This window comes from Drosophila erecta, unplaced genomic scaffold, assembly GCF_003286155.1.
Source record: "Drosophila erecta strain 14021-0224.00,06,07 unplaced genomic scaffold, DereRS2 tig00000055-arrow-pilon, whole genome shotgun sequence".
In the NCBI taxonomy this organism is placed as follows: domain Eukaryota; kingdom Metazoa; phylum Arthropoda; class Insecta; order Diptera; family Drosophilidae; genus Drosophila; species Drosophila erecta.
Window position 1 is genome coordinate 1,452,688 of NW_020825200.1, and position 23,842 is coordinate 1,476,529.

The 23,842-nt window shown below is 45.5% G+C and overlaps 2 protein-coding genes across 3 annotated transcripts; both read left to right on the top strand.

Moving 5' to 3' along the window:
• The first annotated feature begins 12,719 nt into the window (after nt 1-12,719).
• On the top strand, nt 12,720-13,606 carry LOC6541462 (putative odorant-binding protein A5). Of its 2 annotated transcripts, XM_026978867.1 has the most exons (3): nt 12,720-12,876; nt 12,931-13,402; nt 13,588-13,606. In XM_026978867.1, exons 1-3 carry the CDS (start codon nt 12,730-12,732, stop codon nt 13,599-13,601), a joined length of 633 nt encoding a protein of 210 aa, XP_026834668.1. In that variant the 5' UTR covers nt 12,720-12,729; the 3' UTR covers nt 13,602-13,606. The 2 variants fall into 2 exon arrangements, with proteins under 2 accessions (XP_026834668.1, XP_001968274.1); XM_001968238.3 differs by lacking the exon at nt 13,588-13,606 and having other exon boundaries at nt 12,931-13,535.
• A 4,200-nt stretch (nt 13,607-17,806) lies between these two features.
• Nucleotides 17,807-18,590, top strand: LOC6543339 (ubiquitin-conjugating enzyme E2-24 kDa). Its single transcript, XM_001968239.2, has 2 exons — nt 17,807-18,377; nt 18,431-18,590. Exons 1-2 carry the CDS (start codon nt 17,887-17,889, stop codon nt 18,447-18,449), a joined length of 510 nt encoding a protein of 169 aa, XP_001968275.1. The 5' UTR covers nt 17,807-17,886; the 3' UTR covers nt 18,450-18,590.
• Nucleotides 18,591-23,842: the final 5,252 nt, after the last annotated feature.

The following is a 23,842-nucleotide window of genomic DNA, read 5'->3' on the forward strand; positions in this document are numbered from 1 at the left end:
TTTGCTGTAGAGGCGCTCTTAATCAAGCGCGAACTAAAAACTTGCAGAGTGAAAATCTTATTAGCCAGCCACTTACAGGCGCCTCAGCTGGTGGCAACTTAATTTGTCAACTCGACTGTAATTTATCTATCCCACTCCCGGAATCTGAACAGCGCTCACTCTTCAGCCTGCGACTCATTCATTATTGTAATTTATTTGCAGCTGAAAAATGCCAAATATTTATTTAATTTTCGAGTATTCTTCAATTTATTTGTTTGCACAAGACCGAATCGCAGACAGATCCAGCCAGAGTGCCACCCCATTTCCCACTCTGCCAGGCTGAGTGACATTTGGCAGGGCATATCGATTGCGATTAGTCGAAAATTTTCAATTTTCTTGGCAGAAATGTCAGGCTGGCGAAAAGCCGCCTCGAGCGCAGTGTACAAAAATGAGGAAAAGAACAAAGGAACGGCGCGCAGCAGGAAAAATGTACAAAAAATGTGCGGAAAACAAACTTTTGGTTTTGCGCTTCTGGTGATGTTGACACCCGATGGCGGCTTTCCCCCTGGCCTCCACTATAGCCTAGATATCTCCCCGGACTCCGTGGCAATTTGCCTTCTTGGTGTAACCACTGTGAAAATATTGTGTGGCATTATCGGCACGGCACAGTGGGTCAAATTGGGAAACTAAATTTCCATTTATGCCTTAATCGTTCCCGGAGTAATAGGAAACATCCCATCCTCGAACGAGCCAAGTAACTTGTGAAGATAAATATTACCGCGCTGAAACTTACAGCAATTTCCATCGAGTGACCACTGTGCCGGAGGAAACAATGCCCATGTCGCAGGGATGGTTGCCATGGTCCCCGCTCCATCTGTGTCGGTTCGCCTTGTAGTACAGTGAAGCTCGTGGGTTGGGCAGCCTGACGGGCATCCCCCAATCCCCCCCAATTCTCTATTCGAAATCCATTTTGTTTGCCTTATGGATTTGCGGGGCTTAAAGTGGCTTCGCCGCTTCGTTTGCTTCATTTTGCCATTGTTGAAAATTTCAAGTTGTGCCCCACAACAATCCCGAGCCGAAACCCCGGAAAACCTCGACGTCAAGTGTGTCGTCTGGCCGCTGTTTTGTTTTATTTTCCCATGTTGACTATTGGCTTAGAGTTATGGGCCAGCGGCAAAACTGTTTACAATCGCGAAAGGCGAAGGCGTCGGATTTTTGTTGGCGCCCTAAGACTTTAATTGGGGGCGCCCCCAAATAAAAGGCGCTAATTGGGAGGGGCGGAGTTTGTGCGGCGGATTAGCTGATGGCTGGGGAAAATCCAAAAGGGATCTGCACCCAAGCTCCGGTCAACAGGTGGGATTTGGTAGTTAACATGTGGACTTAAAGGGCCTTTTGAAAGTATTTAAATGCAGTGAAACTAATAATGATTTGCATACAATATTCCTTTCGCTGCTGATTTATATTACAATAGTCTTAAATTATACATATTAATTATACCCTTCCGCATGAAGAGGGGGGTGTTGGTTTTTATTGGCTTTCCTTTTAGAAAATTCCCTCAAATGCGCGTTACTCGTGTTTTCCCTCCCTTTTGCAATTAAACTTTTCTGGCGTTTCATTTATTCCGCTTGGCTTTATTTGCTGAATTCTCGTTTTCGCATTTGATTTATCAGCGCTTCTCATTTCCGTTTTGGCCATTGATTATCTCCAGCAGCTTCTGCGTCCTTTTGGTCCTCTTGGTCCTTTGGCGTGCGTGTGTGTCCGTGAATCGCTGTATCCTTGTATCTCACAGCTCGTTGTAAACTCGTTCTGGCAGCTTTAATGTTTGCCTAAGCGGAAATGGAAAACTTTTGCACGTAGTCCTTCGTTTTCTAAGTGGCCAAGTAGAAGAATGCACGTCTCGGCTGCTATTTTGTTGCCCCAGCGATCGAGCATGAAAAGTTTTGGTTTCATTTTGGCCGTACACGTATTTGCACCCGCACACATTCCATTGCCATGTAACACTTGCCAGGATTTCTTTAAGGACCTAAGCGGTGAGCGGGATCCAGATGGTCTGGGCTCGAATTTGCACGCACGTCTGCTCATTAAATACGCATAGAAACAAAACTGAAATGAATAGATGCTGGCTTGTCAGGGGCGCAGCTGCAACTTCAAGGGGGTTCCTTAAAGTCAGCCATTGAGAATAAAGAGATGCAATCCTCATTGGAATATTGTACATAAGTTTGTGAGAGATTAGTATAGCCATGTGCAGCTTTCAGTCATAGTCTTGCATCTTCATAAAACAAGTTTACCTCGTTCTATGCAATCTGCACACCCTACTTGGCTTTCTAAGCCCCTGGAACTCTGAGGACACGCACACACTGGGATGTGTGTTGTGCTAGATAATGAATCTTCCGATTCCCGAATTCCCTCCCGATGCCCCCGACCCACAAGCGCTTTTGTATCCATCGGATTGTCTGTCTCCGTGTGGCTGCCTCTGTTGAGCTGCTGTCTGCCCTATTTGCTTTTATTGTCTTCAACTTTATTCATATCCTGTTAAAATGTATAACTTTGGGTTTTCGGGTTATAAATTAAATACGAGACTTGGCGACGAGGATGGGCAGGGGAGGTTAGGCCCCTCAAAGTAGACGATTGTGTTGATAAACTGCGATATGCAGCATAATTAATGAGCTTGTCATACAATGCCAATATTTTACATTAAACACACGCACACACACACACCCGGAGAGACTTGTTTGACATGTGCATTGTGTACTTGAGGCAAATGTGTAATGGTTTTAATGAGTAAATTACATAATGCACTCGAAATCTCCGAGCTGCAAGCCATGCAATTAAATTGAGATAATTGCTTTCGATTCCCCAGCAGCCTCCACAAAGCGCCACTTCTTATAGAGGTATTCATCCTAATTAACTCTTACCTGTGTTATTTGCGGTCCTTGATGTAGCGAAACTCGACAGGTCATCAATTATTGAGCGAAATCACTGAAAATTGTCCAGAAGAAAAGAGAAACCGTTGAGGCACAAAGGAGCTGTGACTCTTGGTTACTTTTCATCAGCTCCGTGCAGCAAAATGTGGCATAAAAACAATTGATGTGGCTGCAATGGACACTTTGCACACTTTTTAGATACTCTATACCTGAACCATTTAGGTGACCATGCTGGCTTTTTAACGCAGCCCAATGTGATTTGAAGTAATTACCCCCAACTAAGGGTATAAATAATGAAAACCACTTGAGCAAGTCAAGCCAAGCCGAGTGGAAGACGTTGGAAATCAATAAACACAAGCACAGACACAAAGCCAGAGTGGGAAAATGGCAAAGTCGAAATGCAAGACGAAAACGATAAAAATCAAGTTCATTTACCAAGCCCAAAGAGGCAGGAGGCAGGGGAGCCCAAACAGGTGGAGACACAGCCAGATAGCACACCTGGTTAGTTTGTCGTATTTTTTCAGGAGCTGCTGGTTGCCTGGCATTAAAGTTAATAGAAAAAGTTGCTGTTGGCCAAGATTCAATCATGCGATATAAATAAGCAGCACACACACACTGAGACCGAAAAGTTGGCGGCCAGGTAAATAAAACAATGGTCAAAGTCAGCACCCCTTCAGCTCTGCTCCACCCGGAAGAAGTGCCCTTACCACAGTGGGAAAACGATAAGAAGTCACAGAAACTTTTCTCCGCTCCTTCATTTCCCGGCTTTCCCATTTTTTGTCAGTCTCAAGTTGAAAAATTACACAATGCAGGACAGTTGGGAGCGCTAAGTTTTTTGGCCTTCTCTATTCTGATATTTGCTGTTGATTGAAGTTTGCATGTTGACTATCAGCCAGGAGGAGCAACTCGGAGTAACTCAAATAACAACTTAAAATGCACCCCTCAAATTGAAAAGTGAAAGGGGCAGAAGGTGAGGAATTGATACCCAAGACATTCAACCTATGAAAATATTAAATCAGCAAAATAAGAGGAACGCTTCCATTAAATACCCCATGGCAACGCCTTTAATCTTTAAGTCGAAATCAGGCTCCTGCCATCGATGTTCTGCCCCCGCCGCTTCAGATTAAATCCGTTGAAGCATGTGCCCGCATATTGAAATCTCATTTAATTCAATTACAAAGCGCCACAACTTAAAGCGGCAAAGGTCTTCAGGGGTCAGCCACTGAACTCCACCCAGATTTCTGCCCCACTCGGGGTTTCACTTACGATTATTGCCTACTTTTCAGGGTGGCAGGACGGGAGCTGATGGAGAGTGTACAACACGGCTTATGCGCCACATGCAACATGTACGAGTGTGCCTCCTTCGGCGAACGTATCTGCACCCCACGTATATACTTTACATGCTCGGATTGTCATTGAAGCGCTTAGACATTTTATTAGATTGTTCCAAAGACCATCGCCAGGATATCGCCCCTTGGCTCGACTGCCCCGAGATTTATGCACATATGCTAAGCTCAGGCAATCGAGGGTTGTCCTGCGGACAAGGGGTTGTCTGCTGACTCCTGGCCGCCTGAGTTTTCCGGCTGTCCCTGCCTTTCTTTGCTTTTCTTTTCGCCTGCCTTGGCATTTTCCCGCTTTCCCGCTTTTCCGGCTGCTTGTTCCCCAAATTAAAATTGATTTGATTTTTGTGTGCTCCCTCCTTGACTTCTGGGTTTTTGCTAATACGCCTAAATTGCACATGTCCTCTGTGGGCATCCTTGGAATTTTTGTAATTTTTGTTAATAAGGGAATAAGGGGATCAAGGAATTTTAGTTCTGACTAAAGGGAAAAGTGTGCGGTTTGCCTAGATTTGTTTTAGATATCATGTGCTTATCGCCGATATAGACATAAGCCCTTTTACCCACAATTCATTGCGCTGAGCTCCCAAAGCAATCAATTAAATGTAACTCGCTCAAAGCGCTACTTAAAAATCCAGACACAACCCAGCCCTAGGAATTATGCAAAGAATTTGTGTAAATTCCCCCATAATATGCTGTTCCCCCAAAACAAAGAACGTTAAACATCTATGCATGCAAGAATGCTAGAGATTTTTTAATGAAGCCAGGCACACGCCTGGCACACAAATCTCCCTGGGATTTGACGAGCGAAAATTAATGCGAAATCGAAAAATCATTTACCGTCGCTTATCGCAACGACGACAGGCAGATTGGAGGGCCAACGCTGCGTATGCGCAATGCGGCGCAGAGTGGAGCTGGAGCTGGCAAGTAGCTTATTTAAATTATCAACACGTTCGATACTCAGCTCCACGGGTCGCCATGGCCATATGTTTGGTCCATTAAGATAAGCGTCAATCGAATGGAGAGCTGGAAAACGGGAGCTGGGACTCATCCACGGGGTGGTTCGGAATTTTTAGACGGAGCGAAGCTGTAAATCCGGCAAATGTGTAAAATATTGTGGGGCACGTTTTAAAATTACCATCAATAATGTAGGCTGAAATCAGCCCGAACACGGAAAGCCTCGCAGGGTGCTTTTCCACCTAGATTTCCCCGCTTTCCCAGCCGATGTCAGTGACACTTGGCCCGGTCCTTGGACTTTTGTTTAAGTCCCGGCGACAGGACTCGTTTCCCAGTTTGATGGCTTGATAGGCATCAGAGCTCGGCCCTTCCTCTTTGTGGGAGGCAGCAGGACCGGAATCCTTGATTCTTGATTTGGTTGACATTTTATTGTCTCCAGCTCGTTTCGTATTTATTGAAAATGTGTTTGCTTTGGGCTTAGAACGGTGGAGTTCAGCTTTTCAATAGAACTTGCACGGAAATGCCTTTAACTTAAAGTTGGGTACTTAAAGATATTAGACTTAAGTTTCAGACACTGAAGGCGGTGAAAAATAAATATGAAATTACTCCTTGATAACATTTCCATTTACTGCCGGAAAGGGCGTTTACTTTCGCCTCGATTCGCCCAACATTTTCTTTTATATTTCCTCTTTTAGCCACCTTTAACATTCTGTTGTGGAAGCTGCCACCTGTGCCGAGTACTCTTTGCTGCCAAAAGCCGATTTTCAGAGTATTTCATGCTTTAATCCGCACAGTTGTAGTCAAAACTCCGCCAGTGCGTCCCTGTCAACCCTTCGTCCTGGGTCCTTTCAGGTAAATGGACTGGCCGTAGAGGCAGACGCATTCCGGAGCTCGCAATTCAATAAAAATGCCAGAGTTGTGCGGCGTTTTCTATTCGCGCTGGCAAATTCGTTTGGTCCTTTGGCCAGGACACGGATTCGGATTCGGACTCGGATTCGAGCCAGCCACCCAGCGCCCAGTCCATGGTGCCAACTTTTGCATTAATCACTTTTGCAAGCTTTCCGCTGCGAGGACCATGAACAAAAAATAAAGAAATAGCGCACGAAAACCAAGAAAATCCCTACGCAAAGGCATAATAAATGGTGGGCGAGACAAAGTGAGTTGGGGAGCTGGGAAATCGACAAGTTGGGAGTTGGGGAGCTGGGAAATTGGGGAGTGCAAAACCCCGACGAGACCCTTTAATCCGCTGTGCAAATGAGCGTAGGCAGAGTGGAAAATTTATGGTCTCTATGGCCGTCTGTCGCTGTTACCTATTTTTTGGAGCAGTTTCATTTTTTCGGCGCACTTTTCACTTTGGGAATTGTGCATGCGAGAGCTGGGTAAAATATAGATGTGGAATTTGATATAGAACTCTGGCAATATCCCCTAATAGAGGCCCTTTCGGCTCCGCCAGCGTTCAATCAATGAAAGTGCACACATATTTGGCGCTTTTTCGCTTGTTTTCGCAGGCAGTGATATTTATTTTGAGTGCCTCGCATTGATGAAGAGCTTGATGCACGAAATTTAAGGGCATTTTTTGGGTTAATTATTGTTGAATTTATATGGATTGCACTTCCCGCACTTCCGTTTCCACTAGCACACAAGTATCAATCAAAAATTGCCCCTGGAAATTGCGAGTATAAAAGTGTTTGCTTTGGATAATTTGGAAACTTTTAAACTCGCAGCGAATCAACTCGAAATTGAATATTCATTTGGTTTACACTTTCCCGCCCTCCTTCACTGGACTCATTCATTTACTTTGCGTCTCGGTCCTCGGGCCATTTGGCTGCTGCGATGTAAATTGTCAAATTAATGTTAAATTTGTTGTAAAATTCGGACGGCAAACTTTCGGTAATGTTTGATAATGGCCAAGTTTTGTCTGGCCAGAAGTATTATTAAATTTTTCTTCATTATTTATTGGCGCAAACTTCGCACTGCTGCCAGGCATCAAAATGGAGCGTACTTCGATAACAAAGTATCTCAAATTGGTGGTTAATTTTTAATACTTTTCCCTCTGTGGGCCGTGGCAAATTTAAAGCCTCGTCGCAAAATGAGTCCCATGTGAGGTGCTGCTTGCAAGAATTGGGCCAACCAAAAACTCAGTCAGCAGTGAAATTCTACTTGTTTCCCAGCTCCAGCTTCCTCCGCAGAAATTCAGCAATTCTGACGCAAATTGGGCTTACATACCTGGCCGAGTAAGGAGCGTTTCGGTGCTGAAGACACTGCCCACCAAATATTGCCACCAACTAAAACTATAAGTACAAGTGAATTAATTTCCCAGCGATATAATCCATATATTTCTGTTCAGACTTTAAGCTGCCTGAAGTTTGCGGTCCATATGGCTGTGAAACGCACTGTCTACGCACACAGACGCATGGTAAGTGCATTTGCACACACACATATGCTTATTTATGAACCGATTCATAAACCGCAATAAAACAGAAATGGCGCTCCCACTGCTGCCCCTCTGTCCCTCTCACCGACTGAAGCTGCTCCAATTTGGCCAAGATTGTGGGATGGGGCGGGGGGTGAGGCTGGGCGAAAAGCGATTTTGTGGGGTTTTGGAAGACAAAGTATGGCCGCATTGGGTTACGACTCCTTGCATCCTAATGCGACTCCTGCGGTTTGCATTTGAATGCAATTTGTGGCCAAAGCCGAGATAAAAACTAAGGCAATTGGCGAGGCTTATGGGCCAAATGAAATGTCTGGATAAATGTATGACAATGGAGCCGAGTGAGCCCTAAACTTTTGGAGTGGTTTCTGGTATATGGTTGTCAGGCCATTTCGAATTGGCTGCCTTGCAATAACCTGGGAACTTTGAAATCTCCGAATAATGCAGTTAAATAAAAATCACATTTAAAATTTGCCAAGGGAATTGCTTTCGCCTGCTTTCATGGCGCTGGATGTGGCTTTAAGCTTAAATTCAAAAGCTGCCACTCCAAGTTTTGAAAACGTTAACTGCTCATAATTCTGGGAATTTGGTAAGAGGCCTTTCCCGTTCCAGCGAGCCGCATAACTCGCGTTTATGTGTTTATTAACGAACCGCAGCCGAAAGTTGCCAGCCAGATCCAATAAAAATATTAATGACGTCTAATAAAAAGAGCGGGTATAATATTCGCCAGCCAGCAGGCCACAAAGCGATTAACCCAGAAGGTCCTAGCAACTGGGCCCGAAAGCAGCCTAAAGCCAGAAATATGCAGCGAAATAACAAGAAAATACTCGCTGTTAACGATAACAAATCGCCAACGGTTAACAAGCGACATTAATTCCCATTCGCCGGGGCATTTATTGGCTAATTAAACTGGGGGCATGGGAAGCATGGGAAGCAGCCAGCCTGCGGCTATTCTGTCAAGGAATTACGAGGCAATTAATAATTTTTGACAATTTACACAACATTGCGCATCGGCCGAGATAAGAAGTGAAGGCGCCTCGGGCTGAAACCCTTTAGTAATTTGTCCATTTCGCTAATAATTTCATCAACAGGACATTTTCACCGCCTCGGCCTTTGTCTTTAAATTCGCATTTATTTTTAAGTGCGCAGAAAGAGGAGCGCACTTTCTTTTCCCTCTGCGACTGACAACTTGGAGTGCGGTTGTCCTTTTTATGATTTTCCCTTTGGCCCAAAAACAAACCAGCAGCCATGCCATCAGTTTGTTTATTCGCTTAACTTGCGTTAAAATAAATCAATTATTTTAATTCGCGCTGACAACTCGCGTCATTTTCAGGCCAACTTTTTGCCCGCCGTTCCCTTGACATGGGATAAGGATGCGGAAAGGATGTGCGGGTTGAGTGGGGAATGTCATGCATAAAATGTCAATAGCAGATATGAATACGAATGACTGGCTTTATGGCTGTGTGCATATTTTAGAGAGCCTGCCATTTTTAACCGCAGTATTTTGAAATCAGCTAATACATCTCACTGAAATAACCATAAACCAATAGAAATTACTTAAGCCTTTAATAGCTTTGCCGAGCAGCTTGCAGTGCTCAGAAAGTTTGGACAGCACTTAAAAATGCGCCTGCCACGCCCCTGTGGCATCCAGCCCCCGAAATGTGCACACAGATAGATGCACGAAATGGCATTTGGAAATTTCAGTGTTGTATCCTTTGGCAAACACGCCGCGCGGAAGGGAGACGGGGCACTCAAAGCGCCAGGATATGTATATCCATTTCGCTTTTTCGAGGATTCTTCGCGTGCCATGTTAAGAGCTGCAACAACAATGGCTACAGCCATTGTGTATTACATGCGTGTGAACCAAAACTCAGACAAGAGGATTTCCCATTTCCCAGTTCCCATTTTCAACGCCCCCCTCCATCCAACGAACATTTCCATTCACAATCAAACATATTCACAATCGCAGAATGGAATTGTTCATTTTCCAACTTTGGCATTGGATAAGCACTTTTTGTGTTTATTTATTTAAGTGTTATTTCGTTTTACTTTCTGCTCTCGTGTGTGTGTGCGTGTGCCTGCGAAAATTGAGTTATAAACAAGTTTTTTGAAAATTGTTTAAATGGAAAGAACAGATTGAATTTCCCCCTGTCGAGGGGCGCGGGCCACTTGAGCTTATGTCAAGTGGAAAATCGGTTTGTTACAAGTGTCTGTCTGCGCTGTGTGGCTGCACTATGAATATGTTTTTGATCATCTTGATTTATTTATGTATGCAAATCGCCCAACGCTCCAAAGGGTTTTCCGCCCCACTTTAAAGTCCCCAATTCCTCCACGAGAAGTGCTCCTTTGATTGGCCGCTTCTTGGGTTGGCCTACTCAAGTTTCCAGTTGAACTGAGACCCGCTTGCAATTCTTTTATTGGTTTCATGGATGGCACTCTTTATTATTTCACTGATTTCAGCTTATTTAGTCTCAATCTAAAGCTACACAAATTTGTTACAGAAAGAGCTGCAGATTTTCATGAAATTCTTAGTACTTCGCCTTTAGAGGAGTAAGTAATTCAGCTGAAGTGAAACTGTGAACATTTCAAAGCCATAGAAGTAGCACCCAAAACTGAGTGCCACCCTCTGGATATTTGTGCTCCTCTGTTTCCAACTCTTTGAAAGCATTTCGCAGACAGAAGCCCTTGCACTGATAAGCTGGAAAATTAAACGAGCTGATATCTTAGCCCAGCTCCATGACCGCCCCCCTGCAAATTGGCATTGTTCTGGCTGCTGAAGTGCTGAACTTGCAGCACTTGCAGCACTTGCTTGCCACAATTTATGCATTTTCCATGGCATTAGCGCTGAAAGGCGTCGCAAATGAAATGCCATTCAAAAGCTTTTGCCTCTGCCTGCTCAGTTGGTTCGGCTGCTGTTGTCTGGTTAGTTGGTTACCTGGTTAGCCGCCCACCATGTCAGCCAACCAGCCAACCAGCCACCCACCCACAGGAGGTCACGCAAATTAGTGCAGCAACTGGAGATCGCAGCTCCGGAAAAGTTTCCTGGGCGGAAAACTGCCAACTCTGGCTGGGGAAACTTGTAAAAGTAACTAGATAACGCAGCAGCCAGCAAATTAAGTAGTATTCGGGGGAATCCCCATAAAACCCCCGGGATATTGGGGAAAGTCGGCTGGGTGCCATTGACCTCACTCAAGGTTCGATACCCAAGCTGATACCCAAGTTGAACTCGCATGATTGGCAATTTTTAATAGCGCAAAATGCTGGAAATTTTAAATTGACATAAAAGCATTTCAAGCGCAATTGAAATGTGTATTTAAATGAAATTGAATAATAAAGATATAATGAGAAAATAATTGCCAAATAATACAAGCTATTACAAGAATTGCATGAGGGGAGTGCCTATTAATTAGGCAGTTAATTATTTTCTACTCATCGACTTATAATTTGAGCTGTGCTAATGCCAAGTTTAATTTAGTCAGTTATCACATAAAACAGCGTATACATTGAAAACATCGTGTTAAAACCCCAATTATGCCCGTCATTAAAGCTGAAATAAAGCCAAGCCAATAGATGCAACTTTCTCTTTTCCCAACTAATTGCCTGAATATAAATAACTTTTTGCCCAAATCTCTGCGACATGTCAGAAACATCAGTGGAGTTGCCATCGCACGGCGTCGTTGAAATAATTAATAAGCTAATTAATCTATAATAATGTCAAATAATGAGCCAATATTTGAGCAAATATTGGTCCAGGAAAAGCGCCGGCGACGGTGGAAATGGCGATGATGACGGCGACGGGAAAGCGAGGGAAAGCGAGGGAAATTCGTGTTCGGCGCACTCAGTGTGTGTGAGCTCATTGAAATGCCATCATTATCGTGCTCATCATCGTTTACATGGCAAGTGCCTCATGGTTGCATGCCGCAAACGCTGCCGCTTCATTATCCTTATTACTCCTTTCGCTACAGTTCCCCAATCTGCACATGTGTGCGTGCACTGCGAGAAAAACATGACAGCATCCCGTCGATTCATGTTTTCAGAATGTCATGTTCCTTGTCATATATTGAATTTGTGTTAATTTGGGAAAATTGTGTTTTGTTTGTGAAATGTCCTTTTCATTGATCACTTGCAGGGTGTCATTTAATTGGCATTTTGCCAGAGTTTTCTTGCCGTGCAGCTAACCAACTCTGCGCTGGCGGGTTATTGTTTCCATTTTGATTTATGTCTGCCATCCTTGGGCTCCTCTTGGCCTCGTCTACTATTTTAACGTTGTTAACCAAATTGCATAAATTAAGTGCGTTCGTCTGCTTGAGTGGCTCTGGTTCAGGCTCTAGTCCAGGCTGTGCTCCTCCGCATCCTGGTCTCCGTGCTCTGGATCCATCTACTGTTTCTGGCTCCAAGGCTCCCACATCGTCCCTCGTCCTTCGTCCTGCATTTGTGTTGCTAATGTGCGCACATTAGACGCACATGTTGCCAACCGAATTGTGTTTGCTTTTTCCTAGCCGGCATTTTTTGTGCTCGACATGGGGAAATCATGTAAGGCAGCTGGAATATTTTATAATTGGCATGTAAATGCATCAGCTTATGTAATCCTTTGGCAGCCATAATGAAATAATTTATAATTCCCAGCATTGCCTTGGATTTCGCAGAATGAAGTCATGTGTGCAAGGCTAAAAGTCATTAAGATTAAGTTTGAACTAATTGTTTTGCCATGAATGAACTCATTAAGTTGTGTATGTTAGTCAGGGAAACGGCCAGATTTCTGCACAAGTGCTACAAATATACAGAAATACATTTATTTTCAAGAAACTCATATGCGGCATGAAACTTCTCTCATATGCAGTGCAAAGAATTTTGTACACTGCGTGTCTATAATTTCCGCTGGTTAGTGGAATGAATGAATTTCAATTGCACTGCGCCAATTTTAGTTAAGCCAATCAACAGAAATAAATTGTAAATATTTGCCCAGCTGTTGTTCAAACGTTTTGGAGCTCCATAGCAAATTGCCATAATTACCGCTCAATTATTGTAATAATATTTGCTATTGATATATCGACTATATAAGTGCGGTGTAGAGCAGGCTTTTCAGTTTTACAGCCTTACCATGAAATTGCTTGCATTGCATTTGTTATTCCTGGCTTCCATTTGCCTCGTTCGCAGTCAGGACAACGACGAGGATGTCCGGAGGATCATGAAGGAAATGGCGGTGATCCCCGACATTCTGGACGAGCCCCCGAGGCAGTTGCTTAGGGTAAGTTCAAACTGTGCTGTCTCTGCGACTTGACCTCTGCCATTTGATCACTAGGTCAAGTACGACAACACCTTTGATATCGAGGAGGGCAAGACCTATACTCCCACGGAGCTGAAGTTCCAGCCGCGACTCGACTGGAATGCGGATCCCGAGTCCTTCTACACCGTGCTCATGATTTGTCCCGATGCGCCGAACCGGGAGAATCCCATGTACCGCTCCTGGCTCCACTGGCTGGTGGTCAATGTACCCGGATTGGACGTAATGAAGGGCCAGCCGATATCGGAGTACTTCGGCCCACTGCCTCCAAAGGATAGTGGCATTCAGCGCTATCTTATTCTGGTGTATCAGCAGTCCGACAAACTGGACTTCGACGAGAAGAAAATGGAGCTGAGCAACGCCGATGGTCACAGCAATTTCGACGTGATGAAGTTCGCCCAGAAATACGAGATGGGCCCTCCAGTGGCGGGAAATGTGTTCCAGTCCAGGTGGGATGAGTACGTGTCCGAGCTGATGAAGACACTCTATGGTGTCAGTGAGTAACGAACGAAAAGCACACGAGCAACGGATGCAGATTTGATCCTTGGTGGAGTTTTAGGTTAAATACTATCTTCTGTGCGTAATAAACCCATTTAGCTAGTGACGAGCATTCCATAATTTAATGGTTTTCTATTATTGCTTGCTTGGGAGTCAATAGGGTCAATAGAGTCTATGGTGTCAGTGAGTAACGAACGAAAAGCACACGAGCAACGGATGCAGATTTGATCCTTGGTGGAGTTTTAGGTTAAAAACTATCTTCTGTGCGTAATAAACCCATTTAGCTAGTGACGAGCATTCCATAACTTAATGGTTTCCTATTATTGCTTGCTTGGGAGTCAGAGGGAGCCTCCCTTGGGGGATCAGCCGAGTGCAATGATATACTCTATCTGATTTGCCTCGAACGCCTTGATTGACTGGCTACAGTTTCCAAATCCCCGAGCTCTGAAACAACAAGAAACCAGTAATCTCAAGCAGCTTTGCACTCGGCACAAGCTCACTTCAACTTTGCAATCATGATAGGACGTAATGTTGGATTTCCATTTATATAAACTCGGGCAAGTGTGAAAGGTGCAACTTTCCCGGCGCGCTGGTAAAAGAAAAGCCCCGGGGTGGGGAGTGCCGTGCTTTCCACTTCCGCCTCCAGTTTCCAGTTTCCACTCAAATAGTAACTAAACGCAGTCGAGCACAAAGCGCTTTTTGTGGGCAATGGCAAATAACCTTAAGGTTAAGATTACAAGGTAATTTGATTCAATTCGAGTGATAGGCGTGCCAAGGCAACAACAAACGGCCCAAGATGGCAGCGGAGATGAAGACGGTTTTCCACGGGGCGAGCGGGGGAAAATACCCGGTGTTGGGCCAATTTCCCCAGTTTCCCAGCTTCAGTCGGATAGATGACAGTGTCAAGATAGGAATTGTTGCAGCTTTGCCTTTGCACCCCTCCAGCCAAAAAAGCCGTGCCCTCCTTGGGCTTTTTCTTTCGGCTTTCCTTCAATGAATTTCCTTTTTCCTTTCCGGCTCTCCTTTTGTTGGTATTTCTGTTTATCAGTTTGTGTATAAATTTGCCTTTATTCTGACATATTTAGTGGCGGTTCCAAGACAATTGTCTCGCCGATAAAAAGCTCAGAGATCTGGCTGCGATTTGCTTGTTACTCCATTAAAACGCCATTTATGGAGGCAAAATCCGCCTAGAATAATTGGATTTAGTGGGAAATGCTAGTCGATTGTTGTCATATAAATAAACGTTTCAGGACAAATGTATTGTGATAGCTTATTAAAAGCAAACCAGCAGAAAACGTGTGTGAACTTTACTCTAAAAAGTGTCGTTGTCAGGTCACTTCTTTATATACTTAGCTAGACTTTTGTTGACACAAATATTTCTGGAAAATCCAGCGTCATCGCCGATGGTAAACCTATGATAAATGGCCATTCCCAAGCCCCATCTCGCCGAGCTTAGCTCTAATTTCACGCTCGCCCGATCCCACTATTATATACTAGGAAACCCTTCTTTCCTCCAAGTTGCCAACGGGCGTATGAGTAATCTGGTGGCAATGCTCCTCCTCATCATCGTGGATTTTTTGCGGAAGAACTTTTCTTCTTATTATTTATCCCATGTGACAAATTTGGTGCACAAGACTTTGCACCGCATAATAAATTACGCGTTGCAGCTGGGAAGGCGAAAAAAGATAGAGAAATTAAATTATAGGGAAGAAAATGCGAGAGAGTTGCAAGTTTTCCATCGTTCGTCGGGATTTAAAAGTTTTCCGTGCACGTTTTAATTTAATAATCGCTGTCTGGAGTCGTTAAGTTGGGGCAAAGTTTTGTGGCCAGTTTACAGGATTTGACATTGCACTTAATCGCTTAAAAACGCTCTTAATTGGAGCGTTGTTTGCGTGAATAAATCATGTAATAAATAAACAAGCCGGCACACTTGTTGGCCATGCATTATTTATGGCCCGAATCAATAACTGTGACACTTTGCCCACCGCCTCCCCTGCATGCCAATGACTGATGCAGATGAGCAGGACCTGGATCCTGCACATCCTGCACATCCTGCGGGCTTGGTCCTGCCAAATGTGCGAGCCTGCAACCGGCAGCCTGGCTCCTGTCACACAGTTAAAATGTGATAAATTCCATTAAGTGACAGGGCAACGCACACGAAATGCAAACTTAGAGATGGCCAAATCAGTCGGCATTAGGTCGTAAATTATGGCGATTCAGCCTGCAGTTTCAAGGCACACAGCTCCGAGGTGATTGCTCGTTCGTTCGTTCAATGAATTAATAAAGGCTTAATTATAGTAATAACCAAACTCATGCTGTTAGGCAGCTTCTTTAACAATTAGTTCCCTTTATGTTGATTTACTTTTGCCCAGCAGTAAAGTGGCATACATTACAAAGTAGCTTTGCACTCGCATCTCTAGTTGCGGTGGCTTCGCATAGAAATGTTTTGAATGGACAGCCAAGAAATCCATTTGTGTGGCGCCAAATCAAAATGTGGCAGTCAGGAACAGACACACACACTCGCAGGCACACACTCTACCCACACAATCGCATCTATGTGTGCAGCCTGCAAGCATCAAGTTGCATGTTGCATGTTGCACATTGAAAGCCAAAACTGACACCAGCAGACATTTAGTACGCATCGCATATTGAAAATGTAATTTGATTTCTGCCTTTTGCCACCGACTGTCCAACTTTCCATCTGCCTGTCTCCCTCTGCCGTACATCTCGCTCTCTCTGTCGCTCTCTCTGCATAGCCCCATCTAAATGTATATTCCCCCGATTGAGTGGTATTTCCACAGCAGTTTGCATGCCCCAGAGGTCCTTGCCCCGAGTCCTGACAGTTGCGTATTCTGCAGCCGAATAAACCCCATTGCAGCTCAAGGACTGAAAACTGGGTCAAGCCAAAACAAAAGGGGCGGGCTATCAAAAGGGACTGCAATTTGTTTAGACAACGAAATATGCCAGTGGTTTCAGTGGTATAAAAAATAGATGTTTAATGGAAGCAGCGCCCTTAAATAATGACTGCAAATGCATTTAAAGCTGCACTACCAATTCGGTTGAAAAGCTTCAAAAAGAGCATCATTTCCCAGCTCTTTAGCTCTTTAGGTTGCATGGAAACCATGCCCGGGAAAAGGGGCTTATCTGACTGCAGCACACCTGAGGAAGTTGCTGCACCTGACCCACTCCATGGGGGATCGGAACCCCACCCGCTGCACTTGTGTGCTGACAAAGCCTCTTGGGGCACTTAAATCATTATTTAATTTGAATTTAAAATGCAGCAAGGCATTTTCCACGGCTGTCGCTGTTTGTCGTCTGAAACAAAGCGCGGACAAATAAATAAAATAAAGTGCCAAGCTCATTACGAGCCGACTGCTGGACTGCTGATGATGATGATGATGATGATGACGATGGCGATGACGATGATGTGGCAACAAGTCGGAGTCGGGCATCACTTTCAACAATGCCCCGTGCACACGCACTCGTGCACAGTGGGGGCGAAAAAAAGTGGCCAACAAAGGCACAATGGCACACAGGGTCCACGCCCACAGCCCACCGCCCACCGCCCACCACTGGGCTCTCCCACTTGGCCGCCTGCATTGTTGGTTTTCTCGGGAGGGGCTGGAGGAAAAGCGGGGTGCAGGAAAAGCGCGGAACAGGAAGGGAAACAGCGCCAGCGGCATCTGGGGCATTGATGCCAGGTGACAGACGGCAAAATGGTGGCGCGTCCTTCTGTGAGGCACTGTGTGTACAATTTTCAGCCTGCATATGCCGCCGTTTCCCAGCTAATTGCCGGCTATTTACATTTTAAATCGCTAGAAACTTTAAAACCAAGTTTTCCACAAATGCAACTAAGTTCGGCCGACTGGAGAAACGCTGTAATTTCAGTCGCGGCGGATGAATAGTTAACATGGCTAAAACCTTTGCAGTAGCTACTCAACGTAATACCCCTTGTATGAAATATTTTAATCATTAATTTGATGGTATTTTTAGAGCTATTTCTTTAAGCTTTCTACTCTTCAGCCACGAATCAATCAAATAAAGAAAGAAGAAAAAACGCAACAAACTAAATTGCCGCACAAATTGAATCCCGAAGATTGCGAGCTCATGAATACGAAATGTGGTTTCGTCATATTCGAGATTCGGCACTTGAAGTATGTCAATCCTTTGTCGTTTCTGTGGCCCACCTCACTGAAAGTGACAAGTGGGGCAGGGAACAGCAAATATTTTGCCTCTAGTCAACCTGCTTCGGTATTCAGGAAGTATAAAAAAGCCACTGACTTTCTTACAGGGTACTGAGATAGCACGGGTATATTGGTGCGCTACAGTGTCTTATTTGTTATTTCTCTGATCAAGTGTTCCAGGAGTGACACTTCCCATTAGGACAGCTGTCAAATCCATCCGTCGACCATCCATACATACAAAAATTCGTCACTTGAAAGTACAAACTTTTGAGAGCTGGCGCCAACCCAAGATATGGAAATGCCAGCTTCTGTAGAGGATGACACACCTTGCTGCACCCGGAAATTCAACAGCAGTGCGGTCAAGAGGATCCAGAGGGAGCTGGAGGAGATGTCGCGGGATCCGCCGCCGCACTGCAGCGCCGGGCCGAAGGAGGACAACCTGTACGAGTGGACCTCGACGATCATCGGACCAACGGACTCCGTCTACGAGGGCGGCATATTCAAGCTGGACATACTCTTTCCGGTTGAGTATCCTTTTGTGCCGCCGAGTGTCGTGTTCCGCACGCCCATCTATCACTGCAACATCGATCGCCTGGGCTTCATCTGCCTGGACATCCTGAAGGAGAACTGGTCGCCGGCACTGACCATCTCGAAGATTCTGCTATCCATTTGCTCCCTACTCACCGACTGCAATCCCAGGGATCCGCTGGTGAACAGTATTGCCGTCGAATATCTGAACAACCGAGTGGAACATGACAAGATAGCGCGTCTCTGGACCAAACGGTACTGGAACCTTATCAGCAGTCTTACTATTAATAATTATTTATTTCACTTAGTTATGCCAAGGACGACTAGGGTCTGAAACTCTTAATGCCCCAAAAGCCATTAAGTCCGCCAAATTAAGAGTAGGTTCAGCCTTAAATCGACGATTTGTAGATCTTTTTGTTGTTCACCGCGTTGTTAAATGCAATATACCCATGCTGTTCGATCACTCGGTATCTCGCTGTCGGGACTGACTCCTTCGAACTTACTTTTCATTGACAACTTTGGAAATTGCTCATGCCGCAATTGGGGAACGTGGACCACGCCCACACACCTACGCCCCTTGTGGTAATACCTGCGAGTGGTCGAGCGATGGCGTTGCCAACGAACTTCGGCCGGGCCAAAACAAAAATTCGCTGGGGAATGGAAATGTTTTTTTGACATCCACTTCGTGCTTTTCATGCGAAAATATACACTTTGCGAAACAAAGGAAGCAGGCCAAGGGGCAAGGTGGCAAGGTGGCAAGGTGGCAAGCTGGCAACGTGGCAAAGTAGGTGCTCCACTCTGTTGCTTATCGATTTGAAAAATACATGAAGGGGAGCTGGGGAGCGGGAAACACGAAATTAGCACAGGCCACGTCGCTGCCAGAAACTGTCAAGTGTTGCATACTTTTTCGGGCAATTTGAGGGCCAAACGGGGATTCGCCGGAAAAACAGCAGCGAAGTGGAGCACATTTGCATGAAACTGGAGTTGGAGGAGGACAAACATTAGCAGAAGTCTGCCGGAGTTTGAAGCTCAACCCTTTTTGGCAGCCAAGCCCTTTGGCGAACCAACAACTGGGCTGCAAGTCAAATATGCTGCCAAAGTTATTGATGGCACCCGCACCAAAACAAATTTGCTCAAATCTGTTTAATGTTTTCCCATTTTTTGTGCCGCCCTTAGCCGCCCCAATCCCAGCCACCGCTTTTGATTTTCCCTTATTTTTTAATATTTATAAATATGCTTTCTCCCCAAACAATTTGTTTAAATGTTGCTGCTTCCTTCGGCTGTGTTTCTGATTGGCCGCATAGATCATTGTGATGAGGGTGCTGCAAAGGGTTGGGCTCTGATAATTCGAACGAGCTACATATTGGAAACGGGTCCAAAGATACATATTTTGAGCCATTCAGCTCTGCACGCTAAGTCACAAGCCTTATGAATCCTCATTACACTTTCGCCAGGGTCTTCACTCAGCATTTTCGAATTCTCTTTCATTAAGCATTCCCGAAAGCCGAAAAGCCAGGGCCGAACGTTGCAACTATTAGATACCCACTACAAAAATTAGGCAGTTTTAACTCAAAATATTATCTAAAAGGTGCAGCTGCACTACCCGGGCTGGAATGGAACCAAGCTACCTCTGCTACCCTGTAGGCGGCGGCTGCAAAAACGGGCGAAAATCCCCAACACACATTCGCAGCGTAATCAACAAAAGCACTAATTGCATAGAAGACACGCGCTGACATTGATGTCTGATGCGCCCAAGTGCGAGAGAGAGGGGCGGCGGCATATAGCGACGTCTCTGTCTGGCCGCCTGCAATTTCATTTCGTTTGCGCTCCATGTGCAGCGGTATTAACGTTACGGTTGCCATTTACCTCTGCCAACGAGGGCGCTGATGACGCTAAGCTGTCTGCATGCGTAGACACCACCCCCATTTCCCCCACTTTCCACCCATTTTCCACCCACTTTCCCCCATTTCTCCACCCGGCCGTCACACAACTTCATTAAGGCAGAGTAAACACACGCATGCAGTTTTCGAGCTGAAGCCGGGAGCAAAGTGTTTGATGTTGTTGCCTCTCCTCGGGCAGTTTAAAGTTACATTTTAGGATCTGCTCGCTGCACGTGGAAGGGGCGGCTGGTGCGGTGGGTGTGGCACCCAGACATTCCCGAATGCTCGGCGTATTTGCTCAGGTGAGTACTTTTGGTCTGGCAGCGATAGGAAGCACGAAGGACGCAGGACGAGTGCTTTAAGCCCAACAAAGTCGAAAATTAAATTGGGCAATGTGCAACTGCAGTGTGTATTAGATGAAGTGCTCTCGCTACGAAATAGCAAATCAATTGAATTCTTTACGAGACATTTTGCAGCAAAGTGTAATCGACGACAATTTGCCGCAGCTTCCTTTTAAATGTATGCAAATTAACACGATCTGAATAATTAAGTATAATTTGATGCCGAGACAGACTTTCCACGCATTTCCTGCGTCCCCCTGCGCCCGAACTTCACCTCATTTGGACCGGGCCCAAAGTCCATTAACAAAGCATAACGATGTGTCATGTGGCAAACACACACACGCACACACACACAATAACCGCAAATATCGCACTTGCTTTTGCGCCTTTCTCCGCCTGCTTTCTCCGCGGCTCTTTGTTGTTATTCATATTTACGAGGCTGCGTGTGCGAGTGTGAGTGTGAGCCAGCCTAACGAACTGCCAAATTACGCTGAAATAGCATTAAGAATTTACATTTTTCCCAGCGTGCTCTCTTGTTTGCCGTTTTGTGGACCGTCAAAAGCGAAAACGCCAACAAGTCCTTAATGACATTAAAAAGAAAGCGAATTTCCCCGGGTGTCTGTGGGTGCGTGTGGGGGAAATTATTATTATTCTGCTGGTCTGGAGCAATTTAGGCCGTCTTACGATCTATTGAGAAGCAAGGAAAAGAAAGAAAAGCAAGCTGACAGATTTTCCTGTTGACTTTTATCCCCAATTGCCGCCAATGCCTCTAGTGACCCAATGAATGTTCGAATATGTAGGTGATTTCCACTTGGCAATCGTATTTGAACACCACGAAGGACATACAGATGTGGCCAAGAAATGCTAAAAATGCCACAGAATGCTAAAAAAAAAAAAAAAGAAAACAGCGGAGGAACAAAAGTTGCATCAACTTGGGATGGGAAAGTTTTAATCTGCCGCATGCAAAACTTTAATCGAAAAGCTGCCAGCGCTGAGGAACTAAGTCAAACTTTTCAAATTGAAATATCAACATAAAAAGGCAAAAAGGCAAAATGGCAAAATGGCAAAGCCGGGAAACCGGCAGCCAGATAGGAAAAATTCGATTCGTATGTTTTGTCGTCACATGCCAATTGCGTGTTTGAAGTGCATGCAGAAATTTAAGCCGAAAACTTTGATCGCCTTTCAGTGCGACAGAGACAAATGTGAAAGTTTTCCGATGCTCTCGAAGCAGCAGGAAAAGCGGGAAAGCAGTTTGCAAAGTATGCAAAGGGCATGCAAACAATGGCCTGTGCTGGCATGCTCCTCCTGTTTCGTGGGCGCTGCATTTTCGCCACTTGAACTTGTTAACTTGGCTCTGGCACAGTAATGAGAACCATAAATATCCCTGATGGAGGGCACACATATTTATTTAGCCCGCTGAAGTGGAGCTTCGATTTACATTCGGGAAAAACCCATGTTGTTTGATTGGCAGTGCAGTAAAAAATGATATTTTCTGATATTCCGTGGAGGCTGTGAAGCGCACAGCAAATACCCTTTAGCAAACATCGACGGGCATGAGTACTATTAGTAACTTAGATGTGTGCCCTAGAAAAACTAGCCTGCTTAGCCTGCAACAGGCATTTTGCGATAAAAGCCAAGTCATTGCACAGCCGTTTTTAATTAACCAAATGTGTTTGCACGACGCAGGCCCACAATTACACTGGTGCACAAAAATACGGAGCGGAGCGGAGTAAGTAAATACGGCAGGCAAAATTAATTTGCCCAATGCAAATACTCGTATGCAGCATGTGGAAATGGTTCCGTATGTGCGTTGTCATAAATTTCGGCAGTCGAGCCAAAAAACCCCGAAAAGCATAAGGCAAACAGCCTGACAATTTTCGCTGACGCTGAGCTGGAGCTCGCCCACTATTGAAGTGCAAGTGAGTTAACCAAGCTCCAGTTTCTGCTGGCTGCTTCCAAGAAATGGCACCTGCCCTTGGATACCGCCACCCCCACTGCCGCGCTTCCATATGTCCTGCTAATATGCCAGGATTTCGGTCCTTGTCGGCTTGTTGCCAACTCTATGGCTACATGACTCTGCCAACTACTCCGACTGCAGTTGGTTGCCCGGCGGGCGACATTGCAAACAAGGAGCTCATTTTCGAGCGCTCCCGGCCACCCAGCAAGCATTTCCAGCCAGCTGGAGTGCAACTAGCTAGTATCTCACCTACCAACTTGTTCAGCAGCAACTTTGCTCGCTGGGTATCCAGCTGCATGGGCGTGGAACGTGGAGCGTGGAGCAGGACCAGACCGTGCTCATTATGCATAAATTCTCGCTGCGAAACTGCACTGAATTATGGCAAAGTTAATGGCATTATAATGCCAAAACGCTGACATCTGCCCGAGCCAAGAGCCCAGCGCCATCCCAAGAAATATCAAGTTGGCCAAGGGCACGAGTGCCTCGATTCCGAGCTGCTGCGAATGCTGCTCCTCCTTGGCTGCCGCACGGCTGACTTGTTGCCCCAAGGGCGGAATGACCCTCGTTTGTTGTCCGCTGTGGCAAACACGGGTCGCCATGTCACACATGGAGCCGCGGACTCAGACCAACACCTTGCAGTCCCACACCCCGGCACTTTAGCCATAATCTTTCCTTCTAATCGCGGGTCTGGAGTCACAGGACATGGATGCGAGGCTACACTTTAAAGCCACCTATCAGTGCAAACGCATCTAAGAAATACATTTTAATGTCCGGTACTCGATGCATTCCATACCCCCAAACTAATCAGGAATGAGGTGTTCCCTTTTTTTCAGTGCACGCCACAACAAGATGGTTGTTGTCCCCATTCGGCTCCATCGACTCGCTGCGGCGCTGCGCTCCCCAGATGTACTGTGTGTATGGGTGTACTTCCGCACACGCCGCACGCCGCCACCGCAAACTTGCGGCACTGAGCCCTGTTCTCACTTCCGGTTTCCGGTTTGCCTTTCGCCTCGGCTAGTTCGGTTACCGCTGCCGTTAACTTGTTTTGATTTTTTAATGGCTCGCCTGGCGACAGCGAGCGGAGCCTTTCGCGCTCGTAACTTAAAGCCCGAAACATGAACGGTGGCAGTTGCACCCTGGAGTGGTGCAGTAATGTACATTTTTCACAATTCGTCGGGCGACTTTTGTCAAATAGGAGAAGAACAGAGTCGTGAAAGATACTCGCCATTTGACGTGTTGCAGGTCTGAGTCTGGGCTTTTGTCATGCAAATTGTTCAGAAGCAAGGCGGCTTGTCGGCGGTGACGTTGATTGCTCATGAAGTGAAATTAAAAGCAAACAATACTCTACAAACGCTTTGGTATAATCGCCTTCGATGGTACAACTGGTAGGCGAAAGCTTACCCGAATTCACATCTATCTGAACTAAATCACAAGCTTAGGATTTATATTTTATTTTAATTTCCTCGAAAGGACTCGCCAATCTGACGTCGATACACCTATATGGCCCAGCAGGGATTCCCCGAATCAGGGAAGAACCTAACG